The sequence below is a fragment of the Cervus elaphus genome, chromosome 13 (assembly GCF_910594005.1).
Source record: "Cervus elaphus chromosome 13, mCerEla1.1, whole genome shotgun sequence".
In the NCBI taxonomy this organism is placed as follows: domain Eukaryota; kingdom Metazoa; phylum Chordata; class Mammalia; order Artiodactyla; family Cervidae; genus Cervus; species Cervus elaphus.
In genome coordinates, this window is record NC_057827.1 from 69,404,549 (window position 1) to 69,417,158 (window position 12,610).

The following is a 12,610-nucleotide window of genomic DNA, read 5'->3' on the forward strand; positions in this document are numbered from 1 at the left end:
CGACTGGTCACTCCCCCACCACCCCGCCCCAGCTGCCTGAGCTTCCCTTTCACCCCCAGCTGCGCTGACTCCAAGATGCCGTTGCTGCAGACAGAGGCCTCTGGGCCGGAGCCGCACCGCCCTCAAGAGCCCGTGGAGCCGCACACCCCAGCCCAGGGCGCCCGTCGGGCGAGCAGCGAGGACGCACCCCGCGACCGGCCCGAGGGCTCCAGGCCTGGCCGGGGCACTTTGCAGCGGGCCTTCTCGAGGGTGAGCCAGCGGGCCTCGGGCCAAGCCCCCCGAGGTGACGCAGGGCTGCTCAGGCTCAGCGGCCGCTTCCTGTTCCGGTCTCTGCGGCGCACTTCAGACAACGGCCCCGCCGGGGACCAGACCGGGGCGACCTCTGAGCCAGGGCCGGCCGGCGGCAGGAAGGGGTCCTCCAAGGCCAAGGAAGGTGTTGGCCGGCGGTCGTCCACGGGGACTGGGCCTGAGGAAGCCGAAGGTGAACCCTCCTGCCCCCCCCCCCCCCCCCCACTGAGCAGGGGTGGAAACCAAGGCCAGAGAGAGAGGGGACAGCGGGGCCCAGGCTTCCTCATGGGCTACCCTCCCCAGCCACCCCAAACCCCTGCCCCTGCACAACTGCATGGTAAAATTCTTCCAGCATTTCAACAAAGGCAGCCGAGAAAATTGAGGCTCACAGAGGTTAAGTGACTTGCCTCATGTATCACAGCTGGGAAGTGGAAAAATGAGATTTGAATCCAGATCTGCAGGGCCCCAGAACTCCACGGGCTTCCACAGCTTGGCTCCTGCCCAAACCGGACTGGTAGTCAAGGCACTGCCCTACTCAGATCACATGATCATGGAGGGTGCCTGGGAGCCAAGACCTCCTGGAGGCAAGATCAGGGGGCCACCCAGGAGATGGGCCCTGAAGGGGGTGTGCAGGAGAAGGTGGAGGGCTCCCCCGGGGTGGAGGCTGGCCCAGAGCAGGGAACAGCTGGGAACAAGAAATGCTGAAGCTGGACACCATGGGCAGGAGCCTGGGCATCCAAGGACACGACCAGCCTGAGCTCTGGCCCCACCGGACCTGAGTCAGGAGTGCGCTGGAGGCCACCAGGTCCAGCTCCATGCAGGGAGCAGCGGCCGATGTAGGGGCTGAAGGCAAGGGGAGGACCATCCCAGGCTCGATCTGAACCAGGCTCGGGACCTGGGATCTGCCTCTTCAAAGGCAATTCTGAAGGACATAGGGCAGTCGGGGCCCTTGCTCCTGGAGCAGGCCTTCCGTAGCGCTCTGGGGCCAGGCAGCCCAGCCCAGGGTGTGTAGGGTCCAGGCCGATAGGCCTACCTGGAGCGTCCCCTTCACTGGCCCTCTTCTCGCCCGACCTTGCAAAAGGCACATCTGTGGCCGACCTCATCTCCAAGCGGCAACTCCTGGCCGCCTTCGAGCAGCTGTGGCACCTGGAGACGGGGCTACTGGCCGAGAAAGCCTCGTGCACCTTCCAGCAGGACCCTACGGACTTCGCGCGGCGCGCCATGGACGTGTGCCTGCACTACGACGGGCTGACCGAGGAGATCGGCGCCATCGTGCGCGAGACGCTGGGCCCGGACGGGGTGGACGCTGCCGCGCTCGCGGAGGTGGCCCGCGTGGTGCTCGCGGAAGAGGAGGCCCATCCGGAGCCCCCCGCAGACGGCGACTTTCTGCGCACGCCGCGCGGCTGGCGCCAGCACTGGGAGAACGCGGTGCGGCGGAGCGCGGAGGAACGTGTGCGGCAGGCGGGCGCGGGGGAGGCCCCGGGGGCGGCCGACGCTGCCCCCGACGTGGCGCGGCTCCTGGCCGAGCTCGGCGGTTTGGTTCGCCGCGACCTGCAGAAGGTGCAGCGGGAGGTGCACCCCGCTTACGCGGCCGCCGGCTTCCCGGCGTGGCAGACCTACCTGAGTGCCTTCCACGGCGCGGTGGCCCCGCGCTTCCAGGAGCTCACGCAAGACGCCCGCAGCTATAAGCAGCTCTACGTGCTGCTGGACTGGGCCACCAACGTGTACGGCAGGTGAGGCCCAGGCCGGAGGCCGCGGGGTGGGGTGAGGGCAAGGAGGGGCTGGCACTGCCCGCCCGCGAGGCCTTCGGGAACCTGCTCTGAAGGGCACAGGGCACCTTTCTCCTCCTTTTCTTCCCGGGGAGAGTACTGGCTGTTAGGCACCAAGATCCGAGATCCGGGAACCCTCTGACATTCTCTCCTCCCCATCCCAGACCCTGGTGCTCTCCAACTCGGGTTCCCGAAGCTGGAAAGCGCTACGGGCGGGGTTGCTTCCGAGGCGGTGAGCCCAGTGAGTCCCGCCTAGTCCACGCGGGGCCTTTGAGTGAACTGGCCAAGGGCGCCCCCTCCACCCTGGACACAACCACGGGCTCACCGCGCTCCTTGAGGGCTGGCTTTCACCCCGACTCTTGCTTTGGATGGACACCTCGGTTCAGGGCTCTTCAGAAAGTGATGGGGTGGGTCCCCCGTCCACCTGAGCGCTCCCCACCTCACCAGGCAGACGGGCAGTTGGAGGGGGCGCCAAAGTGCTGGGCTCCTTAATATTCTGTGTGGCTGCAGACAGGCACCCGCCTCGGAGTGGGCTGGATCCTATCTGGACCCTGAACTGCAAGGTCCTGATGGCGTTTAGAGCTCAATCTTGGGTGAACCCCGAGCGAGAGGGTGGAGGTCATTCCCGAAGCAAGCTGGTCGAGGTCCATCCGGACTGCCATCTTTATGCTTTCGGGCACGCTCCGCCGACTGCTTAGCCAGGAAATCCTGAGGTGGGAAGCCGGGCGGAGAGGAGTTTGGCACGGAATCTTGGAGGGCGGGGTGGGGGGCTGGGCGTGTGAACAGAAGCCCAGATTCCGGGCCTCAGCGATGGCGTTAGGCTTTGAGCCTATGCAGAGGGCAGTGGGGGCAGCTGCGGCGGCATCAGAGTCCCGCCCAGACCTTCCAGGCCCCGCCCTGCCTTCCAGTCCCGATTTCCTGGGCTCCCAGGACCAGACTGTGCCCTCGGGGCCTCTGCCCCCGCTCCTGGCACCGGACGTCTGGGCCAGACTGGAGGACCACTGCACCAGCTTCCTGGAGGTGAGAGCAGGGCGGGGCCGGGCCGGAGGGGGTGGGGTTCAGGTGGAGGGCGGTCGATGCCGCGGGGTAGGGAGGCGCAGTGCCCAGGGTCCGAGCCTCTCTGTGCCATGGGCCTGTGTCTCGGCAGGGGTGCCCCTGTCTCCAAGGGCGCGCCCTAGGGCTTGGAGGTAGGGGGGTCTCCCTCCTGGGAGGGTCTCACCGCGGCCCCTTCCCTGGCCCGCACAGACCGAGATCGCGAGCTGCTTCGATAGGATCCTGCAGCTGGAGCAGAACCGCTGGGCGGCTGCGGAAGCCCCCGACGTGCTGCAGGGCCTCTACCGCACGACGCTGTCCTCGGACGTCTGCATGGTGCGCCCGGAGGGAAGGACGTGTCGTTGGGCCTCTGGCGGTGGAGACTTATAAGACACAGTCACAACCGCCTCTCCCCGTCGGACGGGAGCCTGAGGCCCCACGTGGGGCGCGGTCGGAGGTCCTCGGGTCTCATGGCCAGGCTGGGAGCGCGAGGCCACAGCTCCCAGCTTAGCGGGGGGTGGTGGGGGGGGGGTGTTGGTGTGCGGAGCTGGGAGGACTGACCCCCCAGGAAGTCGGGGCTCCTGGAAGTCGGAGCCGAGACTGGGAGGCAGAGCGGGGCAGGGTGGAGACGTCCCCGCGCCACGAGGTGGGCGCTGGGGCATCGGGACCGAGGACTCAGACGCGCTCGCTCGCAGCTCGTGGCGGAGCACGCGAAGGCGGCCAGCGCCATCTCCACGAAGCTGGAGGCCACCACGTTGGGGATCTGCGCGCGGGCGCTGGGGCTCTTCCTGCCCAGGTGCGGGTGAATGCTGAGCCGGGATGTGGTGGGCGGGGTGGCCAGAGTGTGGACGCTGGTCGTCCCTGGGGAGGACCCACCCATCCCGTTTCCTCGGAATCCGAGATTCCGGACAACTGGGAAGGAGAAGCCTGGAGGGCGGACTCGGGGCCTTAGCAGCCAGGGAGAGTCTCCAAGGCCCCTGCGTACCTGCCCCCCAGGTTCAAAACGGCTTTTCTGGAGTCAGGGGCGGTGAGCGAGCCTAACCTGTGCGCAAGCATCAATGCCTGCGAGGAGCTCAGGTGGGTTTGTCCCGCTGTGCCCGACGTGACCGGCAGGGGGCGCGCGAGCCCTGGGAACCGCGGCGCCGACGCCGTCCCTGCGGCCCCAAGGCGCCTGTCCCCGGAGGCCTCCCGGAGGGGACCCGCCCTCCGTGTTCGTCCCCGCCCCGCCGTGGGGTCCTCCTGTGGCCCCGGCAGACCTGAGGCCCCTGGCAGGGACGCGGGGAGCTTCAGGGCTGAGCAGAGGCCAAGGTTCCAGCCACCCTTGCCCAGCTCATCCCTGCCACCCAGGGCTCCGCTCTCTCCTCCCTTCCTCCGGCTCAGCCTTCTTCCTTTTTAGGGACCCTCTCTCTTCTTGGAAGCCCTCCCTGACACTCCCCACTGCCCCCCAGGGCCTTGCTGGTGCTGGGGCCCGGGTTCCTCTCCCCTGTGGGCTGCCAGTGCCTTCAGCCCCAAGCCAAGCCATAGTGTCCCCCAACTGACGATGCATCAGCTCCTGCTGATGGTGTGATGTCCCCGCGTACAGACAGGAATGCAGTGTGGGGGCTCAGAAAGGCATCACCACTGGTCCACAGTCAGGCGGGCCGTACGTGGTGGATCTGGGGCTTGACCCAGGGCTCTGGGAACCCAAAGCATGACCGTGATGAGTCACTGGCTCTCTAACACTCTTTTTGTGCCAGGCTGGGCCTGGGGACAGGGGACTCTGGGGTAGGCCATCTCTGGTCAAGCCCCTGGTAGAAATTTAGCCTGCCTTTCTGTGTCCCTACCTTTCTGGAGAAGGAAATGGCAACCCACTCCAGTATTCTTGCCTGGAAAATCCCATGGAGGGAGGAGCCTGGCGAGCTCCAGTCCATGGGGTCACAGAGAGTTGGACACGGCTGAGTGACTTCACTTTCTGTGTCCCTGGGCTGCAAACTGGGAGAGCCTAACCCTGTCCCCTCAATGGTGAGATGGGGACATTGCAATATTTGGAGAGGCAGTTATGAGGCCCAAAGGGCTTCCCTGGGAGCTCAGATGGTAAAGAATCTGCCTGCACTGTAGGAGACCTGGGTTCAACACCCGGGTCGGGAAGATCCTCTGGAGAAGGGAATGGCAACCCACTCCAGTATTCTGGCCTGGAGAATTCCATGGACAGAGGAGCCTGGTGGGCTACCGTCCGTGGGGTCACGAAGAGTCGGACACGACTGAGCGACTATCACGAGCCTCTAAGGAGGGCCCCTGTGCCAGGAGCGGCTGTGCTGCAATGTTCCGTCACCAGGAGGGATGGAGGTCTGGCTCAGCCCTGCCGCAGGGGGGCTCTGCCAAGCGGCGGGACCACGAACCCTCCCCTGGCCCACCCCTCTGTGCTCGGCTCCTGGGCCGAGTGCTGCCCCCTCACGTGACTGCTCCCAGGGCTTCTCCACCGTGCGGCTCCAGGGGGCTGCCCTTCACACTATAGTCTGAGTGAACGGAGCTGGGGTGGCACCCAGCCTTCACGGCTGAATGCCAGGCCGTGACCCCCTTGCCCACTTTGCCCCGCCCCTGGCCCCTCCCCCTCCCCAGGACTCACCTTCTGGCCAAGTTCCCAGAAAGCTTTGGAGAGCTGGAGAAGCCCCTGGTGGCTGCCACCTGCGCCTTTCAGAAGCAGCTCCTCCAGGGCTTGCAGGGTGATGTGCAGGTGAGGGCGTGGGCCCTTCTCTCCCCACTTTCTTGCCCAGCAGGTGTGCCCTGTGTCCTGGAGCCTGAGGACCCAAGTCACAGCACTCATTTACCATAGGAGCGTGTTGGGGTGGTGTTTCGGGGGGCAGGCAGGGGACCCAGACACGTTCCCAGCTGAGCAACACTCTCCTTGGGCTTCTGTGGTGGCTCAGATGGTAAAGAATCCACCTGTAATTGCAGGACGCCCAGGTTCAATCCCTGGGTGAGGAAGATCCCCCGGAGAAGGGAATGGTAACCCACTCTAGTGTACTTGCTGGAGAATCCCATGGACGGAGGTACAGTCCATGCGGTCACAAAGAGTCAGACACGACTGAGCGACTAACTCTTTCAGTCTCCTCATCTCAGAGACGAACTCTGAGACTCTCTGAGGATGGCGCCTCATGCAGCCCCTCAAGGCGCTCCCAGGACTCCTGACGCAAGGCCTGGCTAGAGGCTCAAACTCCAACCGTGCCCACAGGGCCTCCCAGCCTGGAGGAGGCAGTCTCAGGGAAAGGTCTAGAGCCAGATGGGGCTGTCCGCAAGATACCATAGAGAAGGGGGTCAGCTCCCCAGACTTTCTTCCTGATGCCAGCTCGTCCTTTGGCCTGAATCGCCCCTGTCAGGAGCCATGCCCTGGGAGCCCAGGGGAGGGTCTAGTGGGTGCTGGGGGTCAGCCCTCGGAAGACTGCCCACCGCTCTGCCCCCAGCCGCTCTTCAGGGTCCTGTGCACCAAGGCCTGGCTGACCCAGGACCTGCTGAAGCCCCTCATGGACAAGGTGGTGGCCTTCTCCCACCTCCTTGAGCACATGGCCCCACCCCTGGCCCAGGTATCCGGGGGCGGGGCGGGCGATGGTGGGGGCATGCCCAGGGCTCCTACCAGTGACCCTGACCCCCCCCCCCCAGGAGACTCTGCAGGAGGTGCACCGCTACGTTGTCCGCGAGTACCTGGCACAGGCGCTGAGACCCCACCAGCGGTTCCGGGGTGAGGACCGCCTGAGCGGCTCCAAGAAGATGAGGTTCGAGGCGCAGGCCATCAGCAACACCTTCCAGGAGTTGGTAGGAGCATCGCCTGACTGCCCCCCAGGCGCTGGCCTTGAGGGTTCTCCAGCTGCAGAACCTCCAATAGCGCCCCCCTCATTCTGATTTCAGCTCGCCCCCTGTAAGAGACCCCCCCCCCATGGGCGCACTCCACATGCCGGGGCGGGGCCAGGTGGGGAGGACACGTTGCATATATTTGCGTTGATTTGTATACACTTTGTGGAGGCTGTAGGGGAGGGATGAGGGTCGCAGCCCCGTCTGATGGGCCGGGACTGTGTCCGACCTCTCCTCCACCCAACCCCCAGCAGTGCGAGCTCAGGCACGTCCTCCCCACACAGATACCCCTCATCTGGGCCGCTGGTCCCCGACTCCCCGTCTGGTTCCTGGCAGGCCTTCCCCGCGGGGCCTGGGCTCACCCCCTTGAGCAGACACGGAAAGCCTCCCCTGCGCCATGTCGTGGGGAGGGAAGAGAAACTCTGAGCCGGGGCCACGCCCCATTCCGTGGGGCGGGAGGCGGTCCCGGTGGGGCCGAGGTAGTGGCTGCAGGAGGGCTAAACGGGCCACTAACCGAGGGGCTACAGGTGGGAGCGGGAAGGGGGTTGGGGGCGGGGGTGGCCCACCGAGCCCGCGTCTCCCCGTCTCCGCAGGGCTCCGAGGCCAAGTGGCTGGGCCAAGCTATCCCATGCGTGGCTGACATAATGGGCGAGACTCGCAAGGACGACATCGGGCGGCACCTGGAGACGCTCATCAGAAGCTATCCCGACATCAGGTTCGTACCCCGGAGCTGGTTCTGGGGCCGGGGACCGGGCCGCGCGCCTTCAGGAGAGTTCTTGCGGCTGCAGGTGGGCCAGCGAGCAGCCCACGGGCGGGGGGAGCTGGTTCTGGGGGGAAGGGGGACGGGGAGGGGGCCTCCGGGTGGGGCTCGGACCTGCGGGGGCCCTGGTGGGATCGCGTGCCCTTTCTTGGTGATCTATTCTCACCGTCCTCATTCAGTCTTGTGGTCCCTGGAGTCTGAAGGGAGCCGGAGCCCTTCTTCCAGTGAGTCTTAGGGGAAGGCACAGGCCCCTAGCTCCGGGAGCAAGCCCTCTCTGGAAGCCCGAGACCTGCCAGGAGGAAGAAGGCTTTGATCCTAGGGTGTGTGTTTGGGGGTTGCTGAGTCATCACACACGTGGAAATCCCAGCTGAATCTCTCCATGGCCTTGGAGATTCCAGGATGGGGAGGCTACAGAAAACCCCAGGCCTAGCCCCTTCCCGGCCCCCGGCCCCCGGCCCCCTGCCCGGCCCCGCCCCACCGGAGAATCCTCTGATCCCTGCCCGCAGTGTCTGTTTGGCTTTGGCTCAGAGTAATTGTGCCAAGGCAGAAGGTTCCCCTTTTGGCCCCTCGGGGTTTTCCTGCACAGTCAGGCCAGCCCTTCCTCCCCCCAGGTGCCGCCAGTGCTTCCAGCTCCTTGGGGTGCTCGGGGCGGGAGAGGAGGCACACTGGGCCAAGCCTCCCACCCCCACGTGCCTTTCTGCTTGCCGCTGGGCCGGGGCTCCCCAGCATGGTTCTCAGGGGAAGAGACTTTGACTCCCCTGCCTGTCCCCGCTCCCAGCATTGCGGCATCGCGGCCCAGTGCAGCCTCCCTCGGTCCACTAGGTTTCCCGAACCTCTGCCTGGGCCTCAGAGGCCGTTCCCGTCAGGCTTGCCTCTTCCTGTCTCCACCGGGCTTTGCACCCTTCAAGACCCAGGCACGCCCCAGGAATGCTGGGTGCCCTAACGCTTCCCGTCCGAGCCCCGGGGTCCCCCTGGCCCTGGGGTCCGGGGTGTCACTGGAGCTGTTGAGTCTGCAGCGGGGGCCCGCGTGTCTCTGCAGGCGGGACCACGTGCTGGCCATCCTAGCGCTGCGCCGTCTGGGCCACCGTTGGAACCAGCACTTCCTGCGCCGCACCCAGGCCCTGCTGAGGGCTGCGGCCAAGGCCGGCGGCTCCGGGGCCACAGGGGGCCGCGTGCTCTTCGAGGAGATCGAGTTGTCCACCTCCGTGGGCATGGTGATCACCTGCATCTAGTGCTGCCGGCCTGAGACGGTGCTGACCCCGGTGGATGGAGGGGCGGCCACCTTCCCCTGGGCACCGGGCCCCAAGCTGGGGGCCCGGGAGGTAGCCTCAGCTCTGCCCCCAGGCCCGAAGCCCCGAGTCGTGGACTGTCCTGTCCATCCTCCTCCTTCTGATGACCAGGAGGAGGAGCCCTGAGAGGCATTCCAGGCATTTGGAGGAGGGTTTGGTGCAGAAGTTCCCTTCGGTACTGCCCACCCAGGAAGGCCTCCCTGCCTAACTGTCCCACACCACCCCAATATGAAAGTGAAGAACAGAGTATTTATTTTTAAAATAAACATGAATTAAAACGGCATCTCTCTAAGGAGGGGCGGGGCCAAGTTGACTTCAGACAGAAGGTCTGTGTCCCCATGCACCCAGGGGCCCGCCAGAAGTTCCGTGCTGACTCCCTTTTCCAGCCCACCGTACCAACGGGGAGAGTGAGGCAGGTCTGAACTGGGAAGGCCCACTGCCATGGTTACAGAGCAAAACAAACTTTGACCCTGGTTCCCCGGGGCCCCTGGCCTCACGTGCCAAGTGAGCTTCGCCCTGCAGGGGTGGGCACTGCTCTGTCCTGTTCTAAGGAAGCCTGCGCCCTGGCAGATAAGGAAAGGCCAAAGCGTGTTCTACAGCTTGAGGTATTTGGGTTAGATGCGAGAGGGACCTCCCAGCAGTGAAAGCTATGTGCTGCCACAGGGCAAGTGTCAACCTGGAGTGAGTGTGAGGAGGGGTGGACCCTGCAGGTGCCAGCTCTGGACATGAGCCTGCAAGGAGCTTACTCCGGCGTGACCCCTGCAAACCTTCCTGTTCATCCTTCTCTCACAAACACGTGGCCCTGAAATTTGGCTCCAGCCTGCAGGCGAGGCTGCTAGGAAACCCCATTTGCATTGGCAACCTGGGGCTTGCCAGGAAAGCGGAGCGCTGCGATGGGAGACTGACAGGGAGGCGCTGAGGGTGGCCACACCAGGTGCCTCCCCCCACCCTCCCCTCTGCTGGGATCCTGGGGGGGTCAGGAGCAAGTGCCAGGCACAGCCTGGCTAGGCACGGAGCAGGAAGGAGGAAGAGGAGAGGTTGGGGTTCCCCGGCCCCGGGAACAGGGGTGGGGTGGGGGCAGGGCATGTGAGTGCTGACGCTGACAGGCAGCCCTAGTGTCAGTGGGGAAACTGAGGCCAGCACAGGATGCAGGTCAGCGCTGCTTCACACCAGGCCCCAGCATGGGTGGCCTGAGGTCCTACAGCCGGCGGGGGCGGGGGGGAGGGGGGGTGGGCAGGTATCCAAGGGGTGCCTCTTTCCCTCAGGAGTGGCAGGGGACTGACAGGCCAGCCTGACCCCACGAGTCAGCCCGGTGGTCGGCAGAGGTCGGGGTAGGGGCCCTGGTTTGGTCCTGGCCAGCTTCTCCACAGAGAGCCCCTGCTACCCCCGACACCTCTGCATCCCAGGCCCCTCAAAGAGACCCCTCCTGCAGCCCCGGCCCCGGCCCCAACCAACGGGCCTGGCCCTGCCTGAGCCCCTGGCTGCAGGCAGAGTGTCCCAGGCTGCTGCAGGCAGAGGGTCCCGGGCTGCAGGTAGAGGGTCCTGGGCTGGGTTTCTGAGCCAGGCTAGTCCTGTTCTCTTACTTTCCACTCAGGAGACTGTAGGCAAGTTTCTTCACCTCTCTGCACCTCAGTTTTGTCCAGCTGTGAAATGGGGGTGCTGTCTGTGCCTCCCAGGCCAAGAGGAGTGAAGCAAAGGCCTGCCATAAAGCCAGGTTTGGGGCCCCCGTGACCCCCTGTTCCCATGGGCCTGGCATAAAAAAGCAGAAAAGACCCTGGGTGTGGGGGCGGGGGGCTCCGTCAGTGACTCCTGAGGTGGGTGGGGCCTGCAAGTGGGGAACACCCCCAGGGGGAGGCAGGAAGGATGTAGGCTGAGAGCCAGGCCCAGAGCCAGAAAGGCAGGGTTTTCCCGGCAGGACCCTCCGTGCCCCGGCGGCTCCGTATGCCCCGGCTGTGTTCCTGTGAGCCCAGCAGAGCGTGAGGGGCTGGGGTCGGCTTCCTGAGGCCAAGTTGGGGTGACTAGGAGGCCAGACGCAGCTCCTATGAGGGTGCAACCAGGGGGGCGGGGGACTGCCGGGAGGGCTGAGGCCAGGGCACCGCGGCTGGTTCGGCTCCAGGGCCCTGGCCATTGGCCATCCTGTCCCACGCTTGGGGGACTGTGCTCAGGACCCTGCCCACCACCAGGTCCCAGGAGGCCTCGCGAAGAGCCGGAGTGTTTCCCTGGCCATCCTATTGTCCGGGCCAAGCGTGGGGGGAGAGGGCTGGCTCTCTGAGCTGCTTCCGGACTTGAGGACCAGGTTGTCTGGCTGATAAGGAAGCCTGTGTGCATGTGTGTGTGTGTGTTCACGTGTGTGTGTGTTCACGTGTGTGTGTGTGTGTTCCTGGAATGTGCCAGCCCCTGTCAGCGCCCAGGGGTGGTGGTGGGGGTGCTCACCCAGTGCCTGTTCCCCTGGGCAGCAGGACATCCTGCGTGCCCCCAGAGCTCGGGTCCCAGGCCCCACCTCTGCCTGGCCACCCCCTTCCCCCTGTGTGGCTCCCTGCTGTTCCCCCTTGGGCTCAGCTTGGCTTTGCCATTGCCCACATTTCCTGGGGCTCCTTTGTGGACGGAGGGTCGTCTCTGGCCCTGAGCCTGTGGCTCCTTAATGAGGCTGGGGGTGAGAGGGTGCACGGGCCAGGCTGCCCAAGGCAGGATGCTCAGTTTCAAGGACAGGAAACCCAACCTGCTGACCCAACACAGCCTAGGTGACAGCAGGGACCTGGGTGTCCCCTCTTGCTCCACCTGGACATGTTCCCTCTGTGGCCCTTCGCCCAGCCCGGGGCCAACCCCGCTCAAGGGTGTTTGGGTCTCAGCCTGCTGTCTCCCGCAGCAGGTGACCTGGCCTGGTCCTCTCTGAGGCTGGGTCCCCTCCTCTGTGACACAGGAGATGCTGGGAGGCCATGCCCGGCAGGCGCGGAGCTCGGGGTAGGTGGGATCGGCCAGAGACCTGCAGCGGGGGCGCCGGGAGGGGCAGCCGGCCTACCACCTCCATGCCCACACGGCCTCTCCTGCCTCCTTCCTGGCCTGCTGACCCCGGCCCCTGCCTTCCTGGACTTCACGGGGCCCCTCAGCGGCTGGGATGCAGTCCTCACAGGGCCCCCATCGCTGCCCCAGGGGGAGAGGGGGCTGCAGGGTCCCTAGGGCGCTCTCCGCCCCCTCTCCCACCTCCTCCTTTTCTACCTCAGAGTCCCTTCGGGACCTCCAGCAGGTCAGAGGGTCCCCCTCCCACCAAGGTCAATGTCTGCCCACCGTCCATTGGCCCAGGGGGAGGAGCTGGGACTGGGCCGCCCTGGGCTAGATGGTGCTTCCCCAGCCGTCTCCCAGTGTGGAGTGTTGGGTGGCTGGCCTGTGCCAGGCAGGGCGATCAAAACTAATATAGATTAGCTGATTGCAGATCAATTGTAAACTGCAAATCAACTATACTTAAATTTAAAAAAAAAAAAAAAGGATTAGGCTGTGGATTCAGACACCTCCAGGCTGGGAACCCAGCTCTGCACCTTGCTAGCTGTGAGACATTGGGCAGGTTACTCCACCTCGCTGGGCCCCACCTCCTGGTGTAACATTGGGAGTATTACTGGTGAAAGTGCAAATGCACAGGAGGAGGACTGGCC

At 65.2% G+C, this 12,610-nt stretch overlaps 1 protein-coding gene across 3 annotated transcripts in view; it reads left to right on the forward strand.

Moving 5' to 3' along the window:
* EXOC3L4 (exocyst complex component 3 like 4) overlaps positions 1-9,246 on the forward strand; it is a 47,253-nt gene extending 38,007 nt beyond the window's left edge. For all 3 annotated transcript variants that reach the window (XM_043922172.1, XM_043922170.1, XM_043922173.1), the window contains exons 2-12: positions 60-481; positions 1,370-2,021; positions 2,966-3,077; positions 3,303-3,425; positions 3,785-3,885; positions 4,086-4,166; positions 5,688-5,802; positions 6,530-6,649; positions 6,726-6,878; positions 7,508-7,629; positions 8,714-9,246. In XM_043922172.1, coding sequence (XP_043778107.1) covers positions 76-481; positions 1,370-2,021; positions 2,966-3,077; positions 3,303-3,425; positions 3,785-3,885; positions 4,086-4,166; positions 5,688-5,802; positions 6,530-6,649; positions 6,726-6,878; positions 7,508-7,629; positions 8,714-8,906 — 2,178 coding nt within the window. In that variant the 5' untranslated portion in view covers positions 60-75 and the 3' untranslated portion in view covers positions 8,907-9,246. The remainder of the gene's footprint in view (positions 1-59; positions 482-1,369; positions 2,022-2,965; positions 3,078-3,302; positions 3,426-3,784; positions 3,886-4,085; positions 4,167-5,687; positions 5,803-6,529; positions 6,650-6,725; positions 6,879-7,507; positions 7,630-8,713) is intronic.
* The last annotated feature ends 3,364 nt before the right edge of the window (positions 9,247-12,610 follow it).